Below are 24532 nucleotides of genomic sequence, written 5' to 3' on the forward strand. Positions count from 1 at the left end.
TGCTGACCTTGGTTCAGCAACCAGTCTATATAATAAGACGGCCGTTGAACGTCACTTTTCATTCCATCTGATGAGAGGGTTATGCTTTCGAGCCGTTGTGGCTTCCCAGCTTATTTCTGAGCAAAGGAACATCTGCATTCCGGTGATTCACGCTATCAGAGGGGATACGGAATCTCTGGCTCGCTTCCCTTTAGCTTTCTCGAATTACAAGAGCGCAACACACATTATTTCAACGTCGCTGTATTCTGGGATCGATTTGAGTGCCACACAACTACTTCGTTGGAAACATGGTTTAGCTCTTGCCATGATGCGAAAAATCTGTAGAAACAGCATTTGTAGTCGGGTGACTGGTAGTGACTTATATTTTAACGGGCTTGATGTCACCAAACCATTCCAAGTAAACCTCGTTCATTTTCTCAAAGTCCTCCATATCCAACAGGACAACATTTACTTCGACCATTTTCTCGAGATTGGATCCAATTGATCCCAGCACGGGCTTCAAGTTTCTAATGCATTGATGCTGTGGATTTCTGTCAGCTTCAGACTTCTTGGAAACAATGTTGAGTTGTAGGACAAAGTGGAAAGCAGGATTAGATCACATACCGCACGGTCCTGGACGGTGCCCTCGACAATCCTTCCTGTAGAATCCTTGGGAAGTTGGGCGGAGCAGAAAACAAAGCCATTGGCAATGACTGCCTGGTTATAAAATGGCCGCGGAGGTGGGGCTTCTTTGGTATGATTTGGTTGACGGCAGGGAGACATTTCAGATATAAGTGGTCTGATACGCGTATTTTGAGAGAATCAAATTGGATGAAGCCGTAACAACTACCGAGCAATCTTGAATGTAAGTTCGTTAGACTATTTCATAAAAACTCCTTGAAAGCTAGCTCGTCCGGTCTCCATTCTTGGGTTTGCATCTAAGTGAGCGATTGAAGTCAGAAAGCCACAACTACGGTACGAGGGCACTCCGACCATGGCGCGATTTGTGCCCCCATGTTGACCTAAACTTCAATGAGGTTCATACAGAGAGAAAGATTAGGATGAACTCTATGTGGCCTACTCCAAATCGTGTCCATGGAAGCGAGCCGAGTACTGCAACTCCAATAGTATGGCTTTGTGACCCGGGATTGCGGAATCGAAGAAGTGGACTAGTATATGGACAAAAGGTCCCCTACGTTGAATTCCTCGATTAGATTGATTGTGTTGCTTTGGTTCTATCAACATGACTGTGGGAAGAAATCGATTGTGACGAACAACAGCGCTAGGCCTAAATAGGCAGCGTCAATATATATATATCGAGATCTCCTATTTCACACCCATGTAGAAGGTTAACGTGGAAGCGTGACCAGGCCAAAGGATATCGAAGAAAAAGGAAATTGGAGATCTGGAGACCCCAATTTGGGGTAAAAGCAGCCCCGCCGAAGCCGTGGTGATTCCCCGAATTAATTATATGCCCAATGAACCCGTTATACCTAAGCAATGTACAATCCCGACTCAGTCAAGGCACATATTTAGCTAGGGACACTGTCCACCTGTTCCTATATCATATAATTAAGCCTGTCAAACCCTGGAATGGGTATGAATAGGTAAGAGCATGGACCCTTAAAGTGTTAACCTGCCAAGAATCTGCCCGCCCATGGCGCATCCTGGCCCGGGCCGCTGATATCACTTTAGCTAGGTGGCAGCCAATGACAAAAGTCTGGTGACAGAAATTCTTGGAACGGATGTCGAGATTGCTGCCCCGGCGCTGTTGGGCGTATCACCAAATAGCTCCACCAGGGATCCCCCACTAAGAGGTCCTTAGCCAACAAACGTCTTATTTGGTTGCATAACACGTGTATCGAGGTAACCTGTCACTTCTTAGCGGCTCTTCCAGAACTAAACAGGTGGGAGCTGGTACATTATAGCCAATTAATGGCAATAATTATGTAGTGAGGCGTTTGAAGAATACGAACTATTTCACCTATCTGGGTCTTTTTGTCGGGCAGGACCAATCGGACTAGCGGAATTACCAACAAGGGTTATACTATATTCATTCCCAAATACAGGGCTCGAAGCTATGACTCCTGTGTATCGTATGCGTTACTCCACATATTTCCCCGCAGTTTGGGCCTCAGTCTTGGTCTTACACATCACACATACCTGCGGGGTTGTCTCACTTTGCTGTAGACGTAGCGATAGCATAGGTTCCATATAAACATCCTCCCTTGCTTGAATGCTACACACAAATTCTCTTTCGTCCCCAATGAAACAACCCCGGCTATAGCAGTGATAAGCATTGTTGCCAAGCACTCACGACAAAATGTCCAGAATCCAGGCCCAGTTAGACCAAGGCGCCGTCCCCAATGCCATTTCCAATGTCTGTCCACCAGGCACGAAATTCCATGTCCTCGAAGTTGGTTGGCTGGAATGCGACAAAGGCTTCGTAATCAGGGGCGGCAACACTAGCATCAAGTCCACAGAAAACGGCTCCTTCGTCAACGAGCGTTGTGAAATGCCCATGTACTGCATTTTAATCGATCACCCGCACGAGGGTCTGATCCTCTGGGAAACCGGCAGCGGAAAGGATTACCCTACAGTGTGGGGTCCGGCTATTGCTGATATCTTTGCGCGGGTGAAGTACGAGCCTAGACATGAGCTTCGGGCCGCTGTTGAGGCAACGGGCCATAAGCTTGATGATATCAAGAAGATTATTATTGGACATTTGCACCTGGACCATGCCGGTGGTCTAGATGAGTTTTTGCATCGCACGGATGTCGAGGTCTGGGTGCATGAGAAAGAATTGACCAATGCGTTTTGGTCTGTTGCTACGGGGGCGGATGTTGGAGTTTATTTGGAACACTATCTCAAGTTGTCTTTGTATGGTGTTTTGTTTCAATCTTGGTTGATATGTTATGGAGTAGGGCTAATGAGATATAGGAACTGGAAAACGTTCAATGATCAGACACTGGACTTTTGTCAGGGCATCACGCTGCATCATTTGCCGGGACATACGGATGGTCTCATTGGCATGCAGATTAACATGCTCAACACGGGCACGTTCTTTTTCATTAGTGATCATTGTCATGTGATTGAGAATGTAAGTGACGCTTCTTTGGGACACGGACAATTTATTGACTTTAGAATAGTGGCGGGATGGGATCCCCCAGGGCTGGTTGGCTCGAGACCACCCATCGTGGTTCAGGAGTACGCAGCGTCTCAAGCATCTCGAACGGATTACTAAGGGACAGGTTATTCCTGGGCATGATAAACAAACTTTCTTAGCACTGCAGAGCCAGGCTGATGTTTTCACCTGAACTACCTTTTTCGGGAAACATGGTCGACATATCATAGAATATCACTTTATCGTGGCCATGTGCTTGATATTTCGTGGCTTTGAGATCTAGGTACTTCCCCTATCGCTATCCCAGTGTATCTCGACAAGCGAAGTGGTCCAATTAACATTAATTTAGGATTCGGAGATACAACGCTACGATCTCGGTATCGTGTCAAATTGAGGTTATCCATGGAATAGCAGGAACCTTTATATGGTATTCAAAATTAAAGTATCATATATTGGCCGTATTGACCAGGGGTACTCCATCATGCTTTAGCTGCAGCAAACCTGTTTGTAATTGCAAGAATACCTAAGAGGCTATCAGGCACGAAAGAAGGACTCTAAAGTCTGCTTTGATTTCCTTCATTCGTCCACAACGATCTTGTCCGCTTCATGGAATGTAAAGCCTCCTGCTCGATTCGTTCCAACAGATCAGCGCACGTAGGGATGTCATGAATCAGTCCAATAACCTGACCGGCAGTCCAAACCTATGCAACAGTTAGCTCGATTATACCGTAGCTAGGGCAATGAAAACTTACGCCGGAATCCACATCCCCATTCAAGAACACTTGCTGTCCCCGCTTGCCATTCACAAACGGCGCAATTTCCTCAAACTTCCCGTTCTTACTCTCTGTTTCCACTTTCAGAGCCTCCTTTGCCACTTTGTTCCCATATAACCGAGTCGTGTTCTTCCATCGCCTCATCACCAATGCTGTATCCGTTTCCTGAGCTGCCACTATTGCCTCTTTCACCTTGATATGAATAGGTGCCTCCACTGTACACATAAACCGTGTCCCCATATTGATACCCTCCGCTCCTAGCGCCAACGCAGCAGCTAGACCATGCCCGTCTGCGAAGCCTCCGGAAGCGATAAACGGGACACTCAGCACCTGTCTTGCCCGGTTTAAGAGGATCAAATTAGTGAGGTCGTCCTCTCCGACATGACCACCGCATTCAAACCCATCAATAGACAAAAAGTCTGCGCCCAGCTTTACGGCAGATTTGGCATGGCGAATAGTCGTACATTTGTGTATGACGATGATATTAGCCTCCTTGAGGGGTTTGATAACCGTCCCGGGGTTATTGCCTGCCGTCTCGACGACTTTGACCCCTTCGTCAATGATGGCCTGGACGTAGGCGCCGTAGTCTGGTGGCATAAGTGAGGGGAGGAGAGTGATGTTCACACCGAATGGTTTGTTCGTCATTGACCGACATTTCCGGATCTCCTTGCGGAGATCATCCGGCGTCGGCTGAGTCAGAGCAGTAACATGTAACAGATATGTTAGCTTGTCGATGCCGGTACTCGCGGTTAAAGGTTTTACTAACTAGGCCGAGCCCTCCTGCGTTACTCACAGCAGCGGCCAGTTCGGCGTACCCTACCCAGTGCATCCCTCCTTGCACCACGGGGACTAGGGATGTCAGCTTCTGATCGTACAGGACAATGATCTTCAATGACTTACTTTCAATCCCCAGTGTTCTGGTGAGAGCTGTATTGAAAGGCATTCTTCCTTTTTTTCTATCTGAGCAAAGTATAAGATGCTTAGTGTTTCTTATAGTATTTAATCAAAGACAACAGTCTTAGATCATATATCTCAGTGAAGCAATGTAGAGTGTGTTATTCGACTGTATGAACTGCCTTCCAGCTTAACAAAGGAAGATGGGAAGAGCTTTCTTCTACCGTATTTATATTACACCATGACAACCGGGAAATGGCTTAGTCTCCATCATATGAGTTAGCATAGGAGCTTGATCTGAGAGACCTGGGTCCAATTCTGGGAAGCAAGGACGGAACAGCCTCGGCGATAAAAATACAACATTAGTACGACCTGCCAATTGTTTTAGGTTGGATGTTTCTGATGAGTCAACAACGCTCAGATTAACCCGGGCAGTATTTGCGTAGTAGCCGAGGTCCGTGGCCCACGATGGGAACCACAGTATTTGATGACAAAAGAGGAATAGAACATCCGTCCTTAAGTTGCCCCTTATTATAGTGGAGTTGCGATTTGTGGGGGAATCCCGCAGCAGTCGGCGGATCATCTCCTCCGATCACTGATACCTGAGTCGGCAATCGCGAAGGTCTTCGGGGCAATCCCCACTACTCCTGCCAATTGATTATCTGGTCTGATCAATCGAGAAGTTATCAACCGTTCTAGACACCGAGCCGAGGAGAGATGTCCTGACTTGCCTGCTTGGCCAATTCTGAAAACATTAATAAATAAAGAATCCAGATCATCACACGGTCTCCTATAATACCCTCGAACTCCTAGGGATATCAATTTATCAACGCCAATATCAACATGTCGGATAAGGGTTATAAATATTTCAAGGTCACGGTACCGGAGCCATGGATCGCTCACGTCGAGATCAATCGGCCAGGCCATGTGAATGCCTTCTTGGAAGAGTAAGCCCCAGATATGAATGATATCCAAAGAAATCAAGCTTAAACACCTTAGTGCGTGGCGCGAAATGCGAACCGTCTTCGATAGTCTCTCCACGGACCCATCCGTTCGTGCGGTGGTCTTCTCCGGATCTGGAGAGAAGGGTTTCTCGGTTGGCATCGATCTGAAATGGGTCTCGAACAAGGACTCACCGTTTATGGTCCCACCAGGGGAGAATGTCGATCCAGGCCGACGTGCAGTCACCACTCTTCGAAGATTTGGGGAGGAATTCCAGGAGTGTATTTCCAGTATAGAGAAGTGTGAGAAGCGTAAGTTTCGCCTTGTCTGTTCAACATATCCAGTTCAATTCATCCCCAGCAAGACAGATTCGAAGGGTGGATCTTGAAAACGATATTCTAGTCTCTAAGCGCTGACAACAATATTTAGCTGTGATCTGTGCTATGCATGGCTACGCCTTAGGGATGGCGATGGATGTTTGCTCTTCGGCAGACATGCGAATCTGCTCCAAAGACACGGTTTTCTGTGTTAAAGAGGTTGATATCGGTATAGCCTCTGACATTGGAATTCTCGCCAGGCTACCAAAGGTCGTTGGGTCATACACATGGGTCAAGGATGTAGCCATGTCCGGCAGGAATTTCAATGCGGATGAGGCACTTCGAGTTGGTTTCGTGAGCACTGTCCTGCCAACAAAGAATGAAGTGATGGAGGAAGCATTCAGAGTTGCAAGGAATCTGAGTGGGAAAAGCCCGGTTGCGGTACAGACAATCAAACACTTCCTGGATTACAGCCGAGATCGCACTGTTGCTGAAGGTACGTCCCATATCTGCGTTCGGGTTTTAGAATGGGACATGGTGCTAATTCTCAATTCAGGGCTGCAATACCAACTAGCCTATAACGTCGCAGCGGTTCAAACTAAAGATGTTCCTGTTGCTATTTCATCCATTTTGTCCAAAGAGAAGCCCGTCTTTGGAAAGCTCTAGTGCAACAGAAATTAATTCGTTCATTTGGTAATTCGAGTTGATGATTTCTCGCGAAGTTGAATTAATTTAACATTTAGTCCAACATATGCACTCATGCTTTTTGTCATAAAACGTAGTGAGAGTTCCCCACAGATTGGCTTTTTCAAGTAATCGTCCTGCCACAAGATACACAGTAATGAGGGCCCTTCACGGAGTGAAAGAAAGACTCGAGGGCAACCTCGTAATACCGTCAGTCCGACATACGCCTCAGTTTATCACGCGCATATTGTGCCATCAGAGGTCCCTCAAGGGGATGAACAGGGTTACTTTCCAACACAAAAGGCTTAAGAATCTCCTCCGCTTTGGGCTCTTTTGGCTGTTGCAAACTGGCAGGCATTCTACCCCAGCAGTAAGGTTCTTGCTGTTCAGCGGTCTGGCTTTCAGGGGCGGGGGATTCACGACCGGCCAGCTGAGCGCACAGTAAGTTTTTCTTTGCGTCCATCTTTGGTTGATTGAAGTGGTTTTTCGATCGTTTAAAGGTTGGCCAGAGAGGATGAGGATAAGTAGACCAGATGCTTATTCCCGGATATGTGGGGCTCCTTGTACGGAGGTGGTTCTTTTGTGGCTCTGAACTGATCCAAATAACCGAATATTAGTATGCATAAAGCAACTATTTATTCCCACTGCAATGAGAGACAGGGACGGAGGACTTACACCGTAAGGGTCACATAGAGTAGCTCGTAGTTTTAGAAGGATGAAGGAGCTATGACTTAATGGTTCACCCCTCATCTGATATATGCATTATCCAGGGTGGGTGTGTTCACTAATGACCTATCAACAATTCATTGTGTTTAAATAATCATGACGCTTACATCGTATTACTAAGAATGGCAGCTTCGTATGGTCAATGCATAGGATTGGATATCAATTGTCATCTTTTCGCTCGGAACCATGGTTCTCCCCGATAATCTATATGTCAGAAAACAAGTCAGCTGACAAGGTTCAGAAATAAATCCATAGTCACCCCGAGAGCTTTGAGTGTCGTGGCAAAGGTTGAATCAATAGAGAATCGTTCACGTGAGCCTCATTTCCTATGATATATGGATTGTAAGCAAATCGAGTTTCCTGCCAACATATATAGTCATCGACATGTTACAGTGTCAGCTTTACATTCCATAGTAGCATATGTTCATTATATTAATACTGATGAGCTTCCTAATGCGAACACTACATTCAACCTAGTCTTGAATTGTACTAACCAATACGAGGTGTGGATTAACCGATCAGACAGTTGTATTATCAAGATATGCTAATATACATGGAAGTGTTCAAAAGGAAAAATACTGCTTCTTTCCTTTATCTACGTAGTTTACGAAGGCATTCATCTTCGTCTTGGTTATCGCATGAGTAAAAAGATTATTCCTCTTCATCTAGCGGGTTCGAAAGGTCAGCTCTTGGGATGCGTATAAAGTACAATGCAGGAACCGAGCTGATGCGCAATCAAGCAAAGCCAGGGCTCAGGTGCTTGATCGGGTCATCAGATATGCAAATTACTGCGAAGCCAGGAAGGGCCCTGTTCAGGGCTTCCGGCTTGATGTGGAATGCATTGACCAAGAAATGAAGCCGAGAAGCAGCGTGCTATACAATCCATTGAGCGTGTGTATAGCCACAGTGCCTTCCGAGTGGCATTTCTATGGGTGCGGATCGAATCACAGGATCAATTGAAAAAAATTATATTCATCCTTAAGAGGGAGCATTCACCAGGGAATCATGAAAGGGGCTGGGTCCGCGGCATTCTCAAGCTTCTAGATTATATCACGTCTGATCACTGGTAGAGAAGGGGTTGGACATTTCAGGAAGACTATTGCGCGTCAGCAAAAATGTGCCTTTTGATCCCTCACTCTTCCTTTGTGAAGGAGCTCAAAGAGAAGAACCACCGCATCCTTGGCAGGCTGCAGGGCGAACTTTGCATCAAACCCACGGACTCTCGCTCTCAAACTACTAAATTCTGCATATATTATCGAAGGGACCCAGAATTCAAGGATATGTGTGCGAGAGTTCTAGACCGAGCTTCAAATACAATGTTCAGCTATTAGAGTTCGATCTCGAGGGAATGCCCACGATCAGGCAGTCCATGTCTCCAATAATATTCTCTAATATTGGAAAGCGAGGAATCACGGTGGAGTCGGATCGTCTGGCAGTGATCGCCAACTGTTTAGACTACTATATCCGACTTGATACCCAAGAAATCGAACGAAAACGATGCACTTTGAGCATTGCAATGCTGGCTCTGTTCGTACTAAATGGAGAAATTCTCATGAATGGCCCTAACTACTCTCGAGCCGCTCTTAGAAGCAATATATTCGAGTATCTGAGGAACCAATCTCTTCGCACGTTTCAGACACCTGATATTGATCGAAAACTTACATTCATCAAACGTGGTCGATTCGTTAACGTGAAGTTGTCGGAAGAAGGAGTTCTAACGTCGGGTCACCTCTGGCGGTTGGGCAAAATAGTGGAGGATGCCAGAAAAACGAAACCACCAGACCAAGGCCGCAATCACAAATTGAACGCCTACCAAATAATGCGTTTAGACATTTGGGTTCAGGGGGATGTGGAAGTCGGTACGAATGTATTGCACAGGATATCGATACATATCTCGACGAAGACGAAAGGTGGGAGGGTGAGGACATCACATTCTCCAAATTCTACAAGAATCTCATGGCAGAAGAGATTGTCAAGGCAATGGATGATCGACATTCGTGTCGGCTTCGGCTTGGCCCATTAATCCCTCACGATGAGGACGGAGGTACTAATCCGTACAGTGGAATTTTTATCAGAGAGGCCGGTCATCGGTGGACAAAACAAGAAACGTATGGTTTTACCGCAGCCTGGCTGGACGACAAGACTATAGACGATAGTATCGAAAAGCATGTCTCTTTAAGAGGTTGAGTTACTTGGCTCATCCAAGGGGCCCCAAGCGGTTGGTTATCAAACGGTAAATTAATGGGCTGTTCTTTTTTGATAGCTCCGGCCCGGTTACCGATGCTGTGTTTCCTTGGCCAAATTCTTTCCAGGTCTAAACATGGAAAGTCGTTTAATTGGGATTTGTGCCTTTCTATCTCAGTCGGAAAAGGTTCGTATACACATCAATAGCAACGATTAAAGCGTCGCACCAATAAAGTCCCCTAGCTTCTTCTTATCTAGAATCTCTCCTTCGACCAACTTCCCCGTCTCGACTGTCTCACCGTTGACGTGTTCGTATCGCACTAACGCCGGGATACAAGGGACCTTCCAGTTTGTGCGGTAGACATTCTGGAGATCCTTCCACCTACGACAAAGTCAGTAGTCTGAATAGCCAATCTAAATATCTAGAAATCAATGTACTCTGGCTTCTGTCCAACCTCAACCACTCTCAGTGCCGGTGCGTTCGCCCCGGAGAACGTGGCTTCCAGAACTGGCCACGCGGCACGGACATCCGGGCACCAGGATTGACCGGTCAAAGGGTCATCGGAAGTCACAAACACAATGAAGGCTTTTGCATCATTGCTCTCGGGCAATTCGAGGTGCTTTGGCGATGTGGGTAGAGTGAAGTCGGTGATGAGGGGCATTTTGGCGGCTTGGGAATGAATGAGGGGAAATATTCCCGAGAAAAATAGTAGAGAAAACTCCACGTTGGCGTCGATTCTGCCGGCACAATCATTAAAGTGGAGTACAGCGGTGGGACTGATCCTTTTCTCATTGGTGTCGCGGCTGCCTTAGTTCCTGAACATAACGAGGCGGAAAGACTGTCATCTTATAATCATCTTTTCCGTCTGCTCTTCTCTTTCTTCTCTCCAGATCAAGTAAACTTAATTAATTCAGGACGACTCATTGCGATTTTCTTTGGGATATTTTGTACCCTTTCGGGGCCAGTGATGAGTGGTTCAGTTCTAACGCCTATAGTTGGGCTGAATGATCTCATTTGCCTTTTATCAGTACCCCTATATATATATTCAACACTCCGCGACCATGAGGTAAATATGCATAGGCGACACCACAACCTCGCCTGTGGAGGTCTTCATCCTTGTAAAGTTGTATCCTCCCGTATTAGTGGAATACAACATCTACATGGACCATTGCCTTAGATTACACGCAATGTGGTTGTTTCATCTAAAAAAATGCGCGTGACCGAATTACCTGCATTTTCTGGTTTCGGGATGCTTTGTATCAGGCATTAATATACCCCTTTCTTCCCCCTACTGATTATTTCTAGATAGTAATCAATTATCCTTCCTCTCACATTGCCCTTACGGAGTTCCTTGAATCAATTCTACTAACAGCAAGTGAGATGGATTTATCTTCCTCGGGCCTTGTATTCCAAGAGGTGAAATTAGATGAAGCTCCTTGAAAAATACATAAAAGTATACCCTTACTACACAGTCTTGGAAGAGTACTTCCAGTTAACGCCAATTGGATGTAAATTGGCCAAGTAAGTATCAATTCCTCCCCATGCCCCTTATTCCTGTCTAATGTAACAAGTTCTAAAGTACAGAGGTGGTCCAGAGCCCTAAGCCAGCATATTTGTACCCCAAAGTCTAGTTGTCACACTTGGCCTTCTGTAGAGATCGAATCATGTCAACACCGCGGAAAGTAACAAAGGAAAATTCATAACACTTACACATTTCTCAAGGCACTTCCGCTGCTCCAAAGCCAGGACGGTAGAGTTGCATGCAACGTCACACTGAGTAGAGCATCAGCAATCAAGGTCAAGGGACTTAGGATTAGCCTGTGTATAACTTACGGCAACATCACAAGCCTTCTGGCCGAAAGAGGGCTCAGGCTCAGGAGCGGCCTCTCGCTTCATGGGCTGTATTCAGGATTGATTAGTACAATAAAGATGAAATAGTGGACGGGAAGACTTACGCCAAGGTCACAGGCCTTCTCGCAAAGGCCCGAGGCAATGCCCGCAGTTCCAGCCTTCTGTTACACAGTCAGCGGTTGGTTAAATGGCCATCGATTTTGTCTACTATCAACGTACACAGATGGCCTTGCAAGCTTCCTGGCAGATCTTCAGCTTCTCGCCGGTAAGGGTGCCGCAGGTACGCTTGGCGAGATGACCGTCCTCGAACGAAGGGGCAGCCATGGCCAGGGCAACAAGGAGAGGGGCAACGAAAAGCTTGAACTGCATCTTGAAAGTTCGATGGGGTTGATGAGGAAGCTGGAGCTTGCAAGTGATAAGGATTGTCTGGAAGCGGAGGAACTGTGCTGGTTGACTTTCTTCAGCAGAGGGGAGAGTAAACAGGCCTTTATATACCTTTTCGTGTCCATAACGTTCCCCTAATATTTGCTATCAGGGCCTTTCGTTTCTCCGTAATACCTCGGAGATGATTCCCTCACCTTGTGGAGCTGGGAATATCTCAGGATACTAAATCGCGCACGCTTTCGGCAGCATTAATGCGCTTCTCGTTATCCCGAAGATGTCTTAGATAGAACGAAGGGCCGCTAGTGGGATGCATTATTCTGTCGTCTAGAGGATTGAGCAGAGGGAGGGCATTTTACGACTGAATATCCAAAGATGGCTTTCAGTCACCTAGACAAAAGCCTAGAAGGACAGCCACTGTTGACTACCATCGTGGGGGAATATGTTGATTTTCTGGTATGCTCACACTGCTATAGCAGGTCAGAGTTGTAGTACTACAGTAACGTTAAAAATGGAGTGGGGGTAGAGTTTGACTGGCTCATACGACGGATTAGTATACTTGTACAGTAGAGTTTCCATCCGTCGACAACTTGAGTATCATTATTAGCCCGTCCACGCCGGACACCCCTAGACCCAGACGCTTGAATAACCCCATGTGGCAGGCCTCACACTATGCTTCCTTTAGGCAAAGGGCGCAGTCGATCCTGGCTGAATACAGTCTATCATGTCTAATAACGGGTTAGAAGCGTCTCCTGAGTGCAAGACAGATACAGCAGGAGACTAAGACAAACAAAATATCTAAAGACAGCGTTAAATTTCCTCGATATGACAGACTTCAAATGACCTTCATCCATATAGTCGATACGCCAAGACAATCGTTGTTGAGAATTATCTACATGATGCATATCGAAACGTTAGACTTGATAGAGGAGCGGAGATTAACTGATTACATATATGACTCTAACAAAGATAACACACATCAGGCGCTTTACGAATCTCGAACGGCCACGGAAGGCAGATGTGACTAAACATTCAATGATACGCTATTCCCTTCAACCGAACACAACATTCTGGAGAAATAAAAAGGACTATTTTCTATCCATAGCCGAAACTCTGGTTTCATTCAGTAAACCCAGCAGATACGAATGAATAGGCAGTCGTAGAAAGCCACGTTCAAGCATTGCCCCGATTCGAGTAGCCTTGTGGACTGGCTGTATCCACTGATTATACTACGAGCCGTTTCCTACAGCCTCTAACCATATACGGATACTCGTGCAGGTGGCAATTTAACTATAACATTTATAATTGCATCAATGATCATCATGCAGAAGCTAAGACTCTTAGTGAAGCTTAGTTTTTGGGTAAAGCTTAGCCACACTCACAATGCTGAGGGGAATGTCCATGTCTCTTGAATTGCATTGTCATATGACCATATTAGCACCGGGTATAGTCAGCGAGTATGCAGGTCAATGGAGGAGCGGAACTGATATGAGAATTTCAGTTTACTGCAGCTACGAAATGATCCCCTAGCAATGCAGTGTTCCCTATGTATAAGTATCGAACATCGCCGGTGGGCTAACCGTTGAGCCAAGACGGGGAGAACACCGAATTCGTTGCTTTATGTTACGCTACGGACCGCTGTGGAGGAATGTGAGACAACCGGGTAATTCGAATGTTTCTTCAAACACCGGGCTCCAATAGTGGCAATGTACAGCCGTTGATCTGTGTATGTGGGTCCAGTGAGAATATTTCCTAGCTCAGGAGCACGCACGTGGCAATCCAGAATGACCATTTAACATTGCTCTTTGCTTAGAGGATGAGACATTTGTATTAGCCGGTGGACTTTGCCTTGATATAACTGGTGGGAGAAAGACGATTAATCCCGAAGCCGAATATGAGACAAGTTTCGGGGCACAGGGAGGTAAGAGGCCTCATACGTTTATGGACACGCAAACACCGACTTCCAAAAAAGGAGTGACATATCCCTAAGGCCAATAGAGTGATCGTCGCCAAGCTGTCAAATGGTGGAGAAGGGATGAACTGATGTCGAGCCAAGTACGCCCGACAGTCCAAGAGCTTCTTGGCCAGCAGATCAGACGTCAAACGAGAGCTAGCGAACACGGTAGAAGTGGGAAGGATCCGGAAATCGGCACGGACTAATAATTATGTCATTGAATGACATGCTTCCAGTGATAAAAATTATGGCGAGTTGCAGAGCTCGAAGGAATGGTGTTTCACCGAATAAACTCCAGGAAACTTCCTCCGTACTTAGACCCTAAATGCAATATAGCTGCAACCTAAGCTAATACAATTATAGCTTAGATGATCTCCACACAGCCTAGGTAAGCTTTATATAGACGCGAGACTAAAAAGCTTGACTGTTTTGTCACTAGGTGGGTAAGAAGGATTGCGAGGGCCCACAACGTTCAGTCCAGCTTTGCCACCATCGTCCCGTCTTATATATGACGGTTAATGCTCCCCTTTCCAGTATGGCAAGGTCTGAATGTGTCTTTCATATTTCCTATAGCTATTATCGATTATAGCTCCGGTTCCTCTCCGACAATGGCCCCGCCTGGTGTATTCTTCTCCTTGAGAGTCTCGCAAGCGATATACGCTGTTGCTACATTCGCACTCTTGTGCGCCGGTAAGTGAAGGCTATGCTCGAAGGTTCATGATTGAACATAGCTAACCTAACCATTTCCTAAAAGCCGCCCATTCCTACTTTACCGCATTTGACCATGTCCCGTGGGAGGTATCCGTTGCGATGTCTTCCTCGTGCCTCTCACTCGTAGCCGTCACTTATATGGCTTACATATCGCTTTCCCCTTCACAAGGTACGCTCGACATCCTCGCTCACTAGGACTGTGCTAAAAACCGCCTAGGCCTCAGCAAGCCATTCATATTTGCCATCTATTGGCTTGTATCTTTCGTATCCTTGGTGGCGTTCATCTGCCTCGCAAAGTTCCTAGCAGGGGCATCTGAATGTGACGGCTCCCTTTGCGTTGTGACGAAGATATCCACAGTTGTGATATTCTTTAGCTACGCTGTATGGACAGCTGCTACTACACTTGTTGGTATCGAGATATCGAAGGATAACGGTAAAGCCAATATTGCCTTGCAGGAGAAGCTGAAGGCTTTATCTGATGACTAAGTCACGTATGGTATGAGCGAACATATAGGACATAATTTTGGTATTTCAAGGTCGAGAGATATGGTGAAGATGATTTGGATCAGTCTGATTGACATGTGACGAAGAATCATGTACTTTTCGTTGGATTTATTTGGCTATCCATCCAGATATATAGGAATAGCACGAATTCATATTATAGTAAGTGATGGCTGAGAGGAAGCATGTTAATGGGATGCCACCCAATCCCTACAGGCTGCCTTAGGCCAACCCCTTTAATGTGATAATTTCAACACAACATATAGCACCTTTGAGAAATATCAGTGCCCTACTCCGTACCAACCATGACTATGAGGGCTACCGGCTGGAACCCCGTGCGACATATTATCTTAGTCACCTTTTATCACGACTACATGATAGGCTATCCAACGTCAACCCTGAAACCACAGTATGGCATTTGAGTAAGAACCGGAAAAGAATAAATCAAAATAAAAATAACTAAATACAAAACTAAACTAAAAATAATAGAGAGATATCAAGAGGATGGCGCTGGTTTAACGTATAGATGAATCAGTCAATGTCGCAAGGAACATGATTGGTAATAATTCAATGAGTCTCTTGAAGTATCCTATATGGATGTAATAGAAGTGCGAGCCAAATCCTTGATAAGGCAAGGCTTATGTAGAGCTCTTGAAAGGTTGGCGTCTTGGATCAAACTGCAACTTAAGTGATTAGTTGTAGTCCTGTGGGATCAGAGAGGAAGAGGGTCCGGCTTACTGTGATATTCTCGGTCTGGTCTAGCACCACGGCGCGCTCTCCAAAGCCAATCCATGTAGCGGGCAGATCGAGAGACTGGACCCTTTCTTCAAAGTCTTTCTGGGCTTTGCGGATAGCAATGATCGATTGTTTACCCCGCAATGTAATCGTGAAAATAAAATGAAAGTGCACCGGAGGCTCCCCTCCAAAGTAAGCACCCAAATTAAAATCAGTATCATCAGGTGTGTTAACAAGCATTGCTAGCACTTCTTGTGATGCATGGTCATCTACACACGATACCAGCTCCGAGATTACTGTTTCTGACGCTATCTCCACATTGGACAGTGCAACAAAATACATGGCGACGAAGGCATTCTCTCCCAGCTGGTGTGTCTGGGAGGCAGAGGCACCGGCAATGGGTAAGGGAACCGTGTCCTCTCTCACAAACATCGGAAGAACTGCGCTGAAGTCTGAAAAGTTGGCGCCATCGGGTCCCACTTTCTGGGCTACCCACTCCGACTTGAAGACGTGCTTGAGGTGCTCTGGTGAGTCGAAATACAGCTCCGTCACACCATCACTGAATGCCCACGGTGGGTGGGCATTGGGAGCCTTCTGCGTTGGGTCCGCATGATATGCTGCATCAATGAAATGCGTTTGGAAGTATTTGCTAGTCTATATTCAGCGATAAAATCACAGAGAAAGGAGCAGATTTGTCTACCTAGGGGTTTCGGCGGCAGTTGGCGCAGTACTTACAGCACCGTGCTTTTGATAATGATAATCACAGTATTCCTCTTTCGTCAGACCAGCCTTTCGGCGCAGCGCAACCAGTTGCTTTACGAGGGCCATGATTCCTGTGGATTGCAGGGGTCACAGTATGTGGCATGAATCTAACAAACAGAACTGCGACGGGTCAAGGGGCGCCGCTTCTAGTTTAAATAAAGTCGCTCTCCGCGATGCAAGCTGTTCGTCTATACTTGTTTGTCCTTCCCCCATCGGCCCCATCGGCCCCATCGGCCCCATCGGCCCCATCGGCCCCATCAACGGGGCAGATTTGTCCGTCTCGGCCCCGCTCAAGCTTTGCCGGGCAACAGCTCTAGCATCCACTACGACGATATCGTGTACATAAAATGTGGCGGCCACCATCAGCATATCATGCCAAAGAGTAATATGGTTCCGGGGTGGGGGTGACCACTTCCCCGTCGGAACGGAGAACGGACCCTAGAACATCCCCCGTCGGGAGTGGAGATTGGTATAAAACGTAGGGTTGGAAACCCCACGTTACTCAACATCCTGCTGTTGTTGCTGTTGGGCAAGCTTGTGCGGAGGGGGGGCGGCCATGGGGGTAGTGTGGTAGTATGGTAGCCTCCTCGTTGTACCTAGTCAGTCTATTTATCTGCATATATGAGTATTTTACTGTACTAACTGGTCTGTGAGTCTTGTACTACACACCAGGCCAAACCTTTGTGAATATAAAAATCAAACATTTTATATCGTACGAAAAACAACTTGTACATTTCCTACCAAGTTCTATTAGTACCCCAGCAGAAGGCATATCCTGATCCATGCCCTACATATTAAGGATGAACTTCAAAGAAAAGTAGATTTTTCGGGTACGTGGATGAGTGGACGACCAGATAGAAAATAAAGGGAATATTGAATATGGTGATACATGTAAGCAGAAGATTCAAACCCGAATACTGTCAGTTGCTCCCCACCGCCACACATTTTTCCAAAGCTGTTCGGAGTTTGGAGGGAAGTTCTTGTAACGTCATCGGTAGAGTCTCCCTCAAAGCAGCGCCTTGTAAGAACTCTAGAAGCCTTTGGGGCTGTAAATAAACAGATTAGCGGACAGGTCTTCCAAGTCTACACCACTCCTTTCACTTACGCATCGATGCTCAAAGCCAGCCCAATCGTCATCGCTCGGTTTTTCATGGTCTGCACCAGTGATTGCTTGGATAGTTTGATCAACACAGAAGCCAGGGGCTTTTAGTGCATCGTCTTTCATACCGTTAACATCGTCTTGAAGGTCCTGAGTTTCACCGACGACTTCTTCTTTTATACACGTGCTGAGACTTTCCACGTCGCAACGTCGTTGGTGTTGAATCGGTTCAGCGAAGGCAAGACCCACAGCGGCAAGCGACAACCGTATTTGGATTCTCATGTTTGGATATTGTCGGACGATGTCAACTAAGAAGATCAAAGTGATTCCCAAGGGAGAAAGATATCTGTGGGAGTGATGTCAGGAATGTTGTTAAAAGGCCGGTAAAAGAGGAGAGAAATAGTATGTTAAGGAATAGCAGATCCGACAATGGCGGCCCAGATCCTTATATACACGGGCTCATTCTGGGGTAGAGTTAGCCCAGCACACTTAATCCAGAGCATAAAGTTCGATAGATCGATCTGTGGCTTGATGTTGGAAAGAACTTTTCGAGAAATAGTCTAAAAATTAATGAACTTCGTAATTTTTAAGATGCTCATGTTTTCAGTATATCCTGTATAACATTTCAAAGATACCTATTAGAGTACGTATTTCGCTTAGATATACACGCAGATATTGGAAACTACCCCCAAGTTATACCGAGTTGGAACTTGATCCCTAGCCTGGAAGCATAGGCTCTGCTTCATTTTAGATTCAGCCAGGCATTTGCTGGCCATGAGCCTGATCACTCAGGTTCGCAAATCGGTTGGTTCTGGGTCGTCCACCGAATCCCAGAAACACAGAGGGCACCATGCAAGATATGGTCGCAACAGCTGCCGTGATGATTGTACCAACGTTCGAACCAAGGCAGGTATATAACTGATAGGCAGCGAAACGTGCGTGATGGAGCGGAATAACCACAGAAAGGCGACTGCTGCTAAGCTCAGCGAGGCACCCTCGGTATATGAGCTAGCATTGGGTAACTTAATGTGGAGAAGAACGCATTCGCGCTGCGATTCCGAACATGGAGGTGATCCACTGAATTTGGATCGATAGCGGAATGATGCAGTGAATATTTGGAGTTCGATATCGATTTAATCGATAGTGCTGAAGAACCAAAATAGTTCGCATTATCTTCCATTGCAGAAAGACTTCCATCAAGAATTTATATCGGAATCCTGAGGGGTTCTCACACGAGACAAAAGAAACTTAGCGAATGATGCAGCAGTAGCAGCGGCATATTTCTGCCACATTTTGTTCTTATGGGAGTCAGCATAATCACATATCCCACGGATTACCAATGAAGGAAACGTGTTGACTATGCCGGCTGCTTCCATTTCGAAGCAAAGGATGTCATACTGTTTGGCCAGCTTGTCCCTTTGCGCTGCGTCCTTGATCACCTGGTTACCGGAAGCTATTGTGCCGTAGTGGATCACAGGATCAAGGGATACCCGCGGCGTCCGCGGTAGTTGTTGCTGAGAATCACAAGAATCACAGGCTTTTGTGGCGTGTGCGTGAATGTAGCCTGGCGCGTAAAGCCTATCATTTTCGTGGCCCGGGTGATGATAGTCTTTGGTACACTCTTGAATCTGTTGTAGATATCCCTGCAGTGGGGGTGCTCTAGATAGCGAAGGGTCTGATTTGATTTCACTGAGCGCACATCGTAGGTGCTGTGGTGGCGGGTGAAGGTAGCCATTCAACACGGATGTCCCACATTTTAACGCCTTCTTTAGGTCATATGGTATAATGCCTGTGTTTGCTCCAGACGGTGTGCTTACCACAATATCGCCAAGCCGGATATCATGTTTTGACGAGGGAACGCCACCACCAATCCCAACCAGCAGGCAGAACTTCGTATTAGGGAAGCTTCGCCTCATATTGGATGCAACATTTGCAGCGGGGTTGGTGCCGTACTCACCATCCGGCAGGCAAGTGGCAACCACATTATGATTACTGATACAGCCGAGTGCGTAGTAATTAGGATCGTCATCAGGGATAGATATCGGCTGGTGAGTGGAGTCAAACAAAGCACGGACCGCCAATAGCTCTGTATGTAGTGCACATACAATGCCCACGGTGTACCTCTTAGAGGAAATGTGAGGTAATATTGACCTTTGGCATGGCCTCTTTCGAGACGTCTGGTTGTTGTCCATCGAGTTGACAAAGGGTGTTGAGCTAACAAACGGTTCGACATTAGGAGATTGATGAATGCTTGAGTCGACTGTGCTTTCACTCTCTCGGAATGTAGTTGATGATAGGCTTGAACCTATTCCACTATCTTGGGAGGGAAATTTGAATAGCCTTTCTATTTGAGGGAAATCCACGTCTGCTGCCTCCCGTGAGGGGTCACCAGTGTCTCCCCAAAACCACCTGTAAGTTGAATTGAAACCAAAGATGAAAGCGCCCTTTCCCTCTCTGTACGGCCTGGTACATTGTGAGGATAGCTCCTGGCACATGCTAGATGGTAGGATGACTTGTGCGAGGTCTAGGTGGGTAGTTCCATCCGAACCTGGGCAATGGCATGTCCCAGAGGGAACTTCGGGGGTATGCCATATGAGTCTGTCGGTAAGTCTCACTGGCTTTGAAGATGGATCCCCCGCAGCTTCCATAATATCCTCCAAATCGTCCTGGCAAACAGCTATATATGACATGTCTTTAGGGACTGTTGCCCAACAGGGACAGACATTCATAGGTTGAATGATGTCCTGAAAGCCGCGTCCGAAGAGAGTAATGGCATGGATTGATCGCGTAAAGTCTATCCACGACTTCCCGTTGGTGTCCATTACCGACACTCGTGGATATATTGGATCTCGTTCAGAAATCAGGTCATTAAAGTCCCATCCCTCTAGACTTGCCCTCGATATGTCCAGGCCTGGAGGTTCTCCCATAATACCATGTTGATGGTCAATAATCTTTTCTAATGTGTCGAAAAGGCTTTCTACATGATCTTGCAACCTCGTGTAACCGTCCTTTTCGGGATAGACCCTCAATTGTAGATTGCTCTGATTGAGGAGTACCTGGAGGGCCGACTTAGCTTGATATGGCTGCTTCGCCCATTGAACTTTGTTCATCTCAAACAAAGAGACGCCCTGAAAGCCATCCCTTTTGTCTTGTTCTAGGGTTGCATAAACAAGATGCAATAAAGCACTCGTGCCGTTAACTACCCAGCCGCGTTTATCTGCTTCGTCCCACAGGAGCACGTATTTCTTCGAAATCCATTTTAGTTTCCGTATGTAGCCATTACGGGAGATGTGTACTGGGGTATCCTTTCTCCCAAGGATGAAACTCGAGTCCCCTATAAGTAGCTGCCCCATTGAGATGGAAACATTAGCAAGTAGGTTTCTTTCCTGTGTCCTCGGAAGCCTGGACCCTTTCACGTCATAGCACGCATCTGGTCCACCTATTCGGTTTAGCCACAGCCAATAAACTAGAGTTGTACAACTATACCTGCATGGAACTTCATATCTCTGCACCATCCTATAACATGACGAGACCTCTCCAACTGCGTGATACTTATCCCTACCTGAGGGATGGCCATTCCACTGAGGTATGAGATACGATCCCCCGTCCTGTTGCATAGTAAATGCCAAGAGATTATGCCGTCTTCGTAAGCAGTTGGGACCAAAATCGTTGAATATCCTTTGAGGACAATATTCCCAGCAAAGGGGTTCATACGTTTAGTTTGCATCAGTTCGGCGATCATCCGTAGGGGAATTTCAACTCCTAGTGCGGTAGCCCGCCTGCGTTTAATAGGATAACCCTCCACCACCACCGGATTCCTGAAAAGGTCGTGCCAGCAATTCCCGTTCTTGCTAGCCGACGCATCGCCTTTGCGCTCCACGTAGTCTAGACGGCATCCAAATGCACCGGGGTACGAGGAAGGACTCTCAGATTTCAAAGCAAATGGCTGTCGATAGATAACCCCTTCAGAGCAAGGGGATGTGCGAAAGGTAGATCCCAGCCAAGCTAGCATTTCACCAACTTCAGCGATGGTGTATGACGGGCCACTGACCATAACTTCATATGTGTCGTAAGTGTTACATGGGAAAGCCCTTATTATGGAGCCATCTGGTAGGACAACTAATTGGCGGAGTTAGTACTGCGAAAAGGCCAATATGGCACTTCTCATACCTTCATGCTTCTGTCTCGGCCACCTAGCTGCCTCTTTAACTAATACTAAGACAGATGGTCCCATCGACGGCCAAGTTTGGACTATGTATTCACCACATGCCAGCGCTTGTAGCTCATTTTCAGAGCCAGTTAGTGTAATAGAGCCTTCCATTGCAATATGAGCGGCGGAATGGTATTCCTGTTCGCTTACAAAGGCAGGTAAATCCCAACTCATGGTATATACCATGGAATAGCTCTCGGGTATCGTCCTTCTACTTATGAAACTTGTGACATGTAAGACTTCGAGAACCACATCGCGGACTCCCTTTATGGTGTTGGGCTGCGGCGAAGAGAGGAAACATGCTTTTTGAATATTTGCCACTAGGTCAGAATATGCGCCCGATTCACAAATCAACGATATATAAGGTAGAATCTCGGGAAATATGTTTGCTGCTTCATCTGCACATTGGTCTCGATTTTCACTTTCCGCGTTGGAATCAATATCGGATGCACATTGCGGTTCCTGGGCGGAAGTGGTTAGAGCGGTGACATCGTCACTCTCTTTGATCACTGCTTCAGATGAACTATCCGTTAGAATTACATCCAACACATCATCATTTCCTTCATCTTTTGTAGATTTCCACCAATCAATGAGCTCGGGTAGGGGCATTCCATCATCATGGCGGGACGGACGCTGGGCGAGCAGGCCTTCAGAGAGTTTCTCCCGTAATGCTACGGCGATATCACTGTTGAAGCGGTCCAATTAGAACCTGTCCTTTCCGCCCTATCTTAGCTGACTAACCATCTATGTTGGTAAACGAAAGCCATTATCTCTCGATGAACATGCGTTTGGCGGTTGTGGGCAAAACTCAGAGCAAACACCTCCAGAAAGCCCGGAAGAGCTTGGTACATATGCTCGAGGACCCCTGCATCTAGGTTATAGGAGTGCATAGACGAGAAAAGCTCTTCTGCAAATGCTAACACGTAGGCCTCTTTCTTGAACCCGCTTCTGTCATAGGAATTTAAGCTTGTAATGTAGCCATGTTCCATAGAAGGGTCTGTGGTACTGGGCGGTGCAACCTCGTCCAATTTAGCCCCGGTTTCACGTCCGTGGAATGGGGTAGCATCAGCCTCCAACTGTTGACATACTCCGACGCTCGACCGATATTCAAAATCACCGATTGCAGCAGGAGAGTGTACGCCGTCCTTTCCTGAACTCGAATTTATGGGTGGCGGTGGATTAGCAGTTCTGGATGGGCCATCAGAAGCAATCGTAGACACTTCCAGTCTAAGGGCTCCATGCAGGGCCATTTGAACAGAAGGCAATTGATCTCGATCATCAGGTGAGCGAGGTGGCGGCGATCCATCAAGTGGAGTGGATCTGGATGGGGGTATCGCATTTTGGTCTAATTGTGCGGTAAACGTCTGGGAAAACAAAGCTTCGTAATCCTCTTGGCCGAAGTCTTCTGGGAATAGCAGAACAATATCTTCGTCAAATAGTCCAGGTAACTCATCAGTGCCCTCGTCGAATAGTGCATGTAGCTCAGCAGTGCCTATGGATGGAGGCGTCATAGAATGGTACAGTCGCCTTACCAAGGGCTTCGAGTCGTTTATAGGTGTAAGCGGGGGACTTGTGGCAATATCCTTCCATGACGGGAATGAATCACACTCAAATCTGGAATTCTCGATATCATCTAGCTCTAGTGGACCTATGGATTCATATTGTACCAGGTCGCCCATAAACGTGGAGGGTAGCTCCTTATCGTTCGATTTATCATCGAAGTCGTCTTGAAGGCATTGGTTACCGGATGAATAAGGACCCATGTTGTCGAAAGAGTCCAAGAAAGTTGATACCGACTCGGAGCCGGGGAGGCCGGAACCCCCTGGGGGGTTATAAAGGCTCACAGGGTCAGTGGAAACGTTGTGGCTTATTTGTGTACCTGCATCCAACGTAAATTGCTCTAAAGACGAAAGCTGCTGTCTTGAGGGGTCGAAGTACAACATACCCTGTTCTGTTACATATGTTGTTAAAGCTCCTGTTTGTTCACCAGAAATGTTTGAGACATCTGGCGAGGTCTGGCCTGGCCTATTGAATTCGTCCGAATTGAAACGAGAAGATATTTTATCCTCGCGAACCATTTTGAGTTGCCGCGGCTCTATATGAGAATAAGTGCTGCTTTACTAGACCGCTTCTTGAGCCGGCATCACCTGGAGCTAGACAATTCTCAATTTATATAAGCTCGTTGACTCTCGCTCTAGAGGGCTATACCACGTGACTAGCGTGCGATTCGACACGCGAGCACAGAGTTTGGAGGAGGAAACTCATCCATGAGGGGTTATACTGAAAAGAAAGTATCATATCAAGCGACAGCTGATAGAGCTGACCCGATGGAAGGATACATTAACCTGTTAAGGAACCGAACAGACTTCCAGGTGTTAATAATACATACGGATAACACTGGGATGAGGTTGTCCGGCTGTTGGAACTTCCAGCCCCGACAGAGACCACGTCACATGATATTCATCATGCAGGGACTAGAGCCAATTGCGGCAAGCGTTGTTTTGACTGGCCCCCACGTCATACTTCAAGTTGACATCTCTGTGCTCTTCTGGACTCGTGATATATATATCATGACGGAAGGCGGTATGTATATAGTAGCCATTCGGGTTACTATTTAGAATATTAGAAGACGAAGTTCTAAAATTAATACCATCTAAACTAGAAGTTGCTTAATTTTTAATGAATCGAAATCAGCTTAAAAAGA

At 46.5% G+C, this 24532-nt stretch overlaps 10 protein-coding genes across 10 annotated transcripts; 3 read left to right on the forward strand and 7 right to left on the reverse strand.

The window, feature by feature from the left end:
• Positions 1-358: 358 nt before the first annotated feature.
• Positions 359-762, reverse strand: BDV38DRAFT_279155 (Endoribonuclease L-PSP/chorismate mutase-like protein; the record flags this gene model as incomplete). The annotated part of the gene is made up of 2 exons (XM_032058933.1): positions 359-520; positions 604-762. The coding sequence occupies 2 exons, from the start codon at positions 760-762 to the stop codon at positions 359-361; spliced, it is 321 nt and encodes a 106-aa protein (XP_031917312.1).
• Positions 763-2302: 1540 nt separating this feature from the next.
• On the forward strand, positions 2303-3296 carry BDV38DRAFT_268526 (N-acyl homoserine lactonase family protein; the record flags this gene model as incomplete). The annotated part of the gene is made up of 3 exons (XM_032056786.1): positions 2303-2859; positions 2920-3079; positions 3129-3296. The coding sequence occupies 3 exons, from the start codon at positions 2303-2305 to the stop codon at positions 3294-3296; spliced, it is 885 nt and encodes a 294-aa protein (XP_031917313.1).
• A 191-nt stretch (positions 3297-3487) lies between these two features.
• BDV38DRAFT_237634 (NAD(P)H-dependent flavin oxidoreductase) lies at positions 3488-4937 on the reverse strand. The gene is made up of 4 exons (XM_032053605.1): positions 4777-4937; positions 4643-4725; positions 3856-4584; positions 3488-3804 (listed from the first exon to the last, which is right to left on the reverse strand). The coding sequence occupies exons 1-4, from the start codon at positions 4817-4819 to the stop codon at positions 3658-3660; spliced, it is 1002 nt and encodes a 333-aa protein (XP_031917314.1). The 5' UTR covers positions 4820-4937; the 3' UTR covers positions 3488-3657.
• An 845-nt stretch (positions 4938-5782) lies between these two features.
• BDV38DRAFT_268528 (ClpP/crotonase-like domain-containing protein) lies at positions 5783-6695 on the forward strand (the record flags this gene model as incomplete). The annotated part of the gene is made up of 3 exons (XM_032056787.1): positions 5783-6023; positions 6142-6525; positions 6586-6695. 3 exons carry the CDS (start codon positions 5783-5785, stop codon positions 6693-6695), a joined length of 735 nt encoding a protein of 244 aa, XP_031917315.1.
• Positions 6696-9509: 2814 nt separating this feature from the next.
• BDV38DRAFT_237637 (uncharacterized protein) lies at positions 9510-10290 on the reverse strand. Its single transcript, XM_032053606.1, has 2 exons — positions 10062-10290; positions 9510-10005 (listed from the first exon to the last, which is right to left on the reverse strand). Exons 1-2 carry the CDS (start codon positions 10283-10285, stop codon positions 9837-9839), a joined length of 393 nt encoding a protein of 130 aa, XP_031917316.1. The 5' UTR covers positions 10286-10290; the 3' UTR covers positions 9510-9836.
• A 961-nt stretch (positions 10291-11251) lies between these two features.
• Positions 11252-11844, reverse strand: BDV38DRAFT_279160 (uncharacterized protein; the record flags this gene model as incomplete). Its single annotated transcript, XM_032058934.1, has 5 exons — positions 11252-11272; positions 11335-11397; positions 11458-11523; positions 11580-11636; positions 11695-11844. 5 exons carry the CDS (start codon positions 11842-11844, stop codon positions 11252-11254), a joined length of 357 nt encoding a protein of 118 aa, XP_031917317.1.
• A 2574-nt stretch (positions 11845-14418) lies between these two features.
• BDV38DRAFT_279161 (uncharacterized protein) lies at positions 14419-15007 on the forward strand (the record flags this gene model as incomplete). Its single annotated transcript, XM_032058935.1, has 3 exons — positions 14419-14500; positions 14565-14690; positions 14739-15007. 3 exons carry the CDS (start codon positions 14419-14421, stop codon positions 15005-15007), a joined length of 477 nt encoding a protein of 158 aa, XP_031917318.1.
• Positions 15008-15675: 668 nt separating this feature from the next.
• BDV38DRAFT_296783 (EthD domain-containing protein) lies at positions 15676-16706 on the reverse strand. The gene is made up of 2 exons (XM_032062995.1): positions 16458-16706; positions 15676-16406 (listed from the first exon to the last, which is right to left on the reverse strand). The coding sequence occupies exons 1-2, from the start codon at positions 16583-16585 to the stop codon at positions 15707-15709; spliced, it is 828 nt and encodes a 275-aa protein (XP_031917319.1). The 5' UTR covers positions 16586-16706; the 3' UTR covers positions 15676-15706.
• A 733-nt stretch (positions 16707-17439) lies between these two features.
• BDV38DRAFT_279163 (uncharacterized protein) lies at positions 17440-17900 on the reverse strand (the record flags this gene model as incomplete). The annotated part of the gene is made up of 2 exons (XM_032058936.1): positions 17440-17565; positions 17625-17900. The coding sequence occupies 2 exons, from the start codon at positions 17898-17900 to the stop codon at positions 17440-17442; spliced, it is 402 nt and encodes a 133-aa protein (XP_031917320.1).
• Positions 17901-18202: 302 nt separating this feature from the next.
• BDV38DRAFT_237643 (uncharacterized protein) lies at positions 18203-24209 on the reverse strand. Its single transcript, XM_032053607.1, has 4 exons — positions 22570-24209; positions 21789-22513; positions 21105-21737; positions 18203-21057 (listed from the first exon to the last, which is right to left on the reverse strand). The coding sequence occupies exons 1-4, from the start codon at positions 23904-23906 to the stop codon at positions 18815-18817; spliced, it is 4938 nt and encodes a 1645-aa protein (XP_031917321.1). The 5' UTR covers positions 23907-24209; the 3' UTR covers positions 18203-18814.
• Between the last annotated feature and the right edge of the window lie 323 nt (positions 24210-24532).

This window comes from Aspergillus pseudotamarii (genome assembly GCF_009193445.1).
Source record: "Aspergillus pseudotamarii strain CBS 117625 unplaced genomic scaffold BDV38scaffold_8, whole genome shotgun sequence".
NCBI lineage: Eukaryota > Fungi > Ascomycota > Eurotiomycetes > Eurotiales > Aspergillaceae > Aspergillus > Aspergillus pseudotamarii.

Excerpts from the sequence above, each read along its gene's own strand:
- BDV38DRAFT_237634 (XM_032053605.1), bottom strand. The coding sequence starts at position 4,819 with ATGCCTTTCAATACAGCTCTCACCAGAACACTGGGGATTGAAA. Across the intron at positions 4,726-4,776 it reads CAGAACACTGGGGATTGAAA|TCCCCGTGGTGCAAGGAGGG; the intron begins GTAAGTCATTGA and ends TGACATCCCTAG. Across the intron at positions 3,805-3,855 it reads ATGGGGATGTGGATTCCGGC|GTTTGGACTGCCGGTCAGGT; the intron begins GTAAGTTTTCAT and ends ACTGTTGCATAG.
- BDV38DRAFT_237637 (XM_032053606.1), bottom strand. The coding sequence starts at position 10,285 with ATGCCCCTCATCACCGACTTCACTCTACCCACATCGCCAAAGCACCTC. Across the intron at positions 10,006-10,061 it reads GAGGTTGGACAGAAGCCAGA|GTGGAAGGATCTCCAGAATG; the intron begins GTACATTGATTT and ends ACTTTGTCGTAG.
- BDV38DRAFT_296783 (XM_032062995.1), bottom strand. The coding sequence starts at position 16,585 with ATGGCCCTCGTAAAGCAACTGGTTGCGCTGCGCCGAAAGGCTGGTCTG. Across the intron at positions 16,407-16,457 it reads ACTGCCGCCGAAACCCCTAG|CAAATACTTCCAAACGCATT; the intron begins GTAGACAAATCT and ends AATATAGACTAG.
- BDV38DRAFT_237643 (XM_032053607.1), bottom strand. The coding sequence starts at position 23,906 with ATGGTTCGCGAGGATAAAATATCTTCTCGTTTCAATTCGGACGAATTC. Across the intron at positions 22,514-22,569 it reads TTCGTTTACCAACATAGATG|TGATATCGCCGTAGCATTAC; the intron begins GTTAGTCAGCTA and ends CCGCTTCAACAG. Across the intron at positions 21,058-21,104 it reads AGATATGAAGTTCCATGCAG|GTGGACCAGATGCGTGCTAT; the intron begins GTATAGTTGTAC and ends TAAACCGAATAG.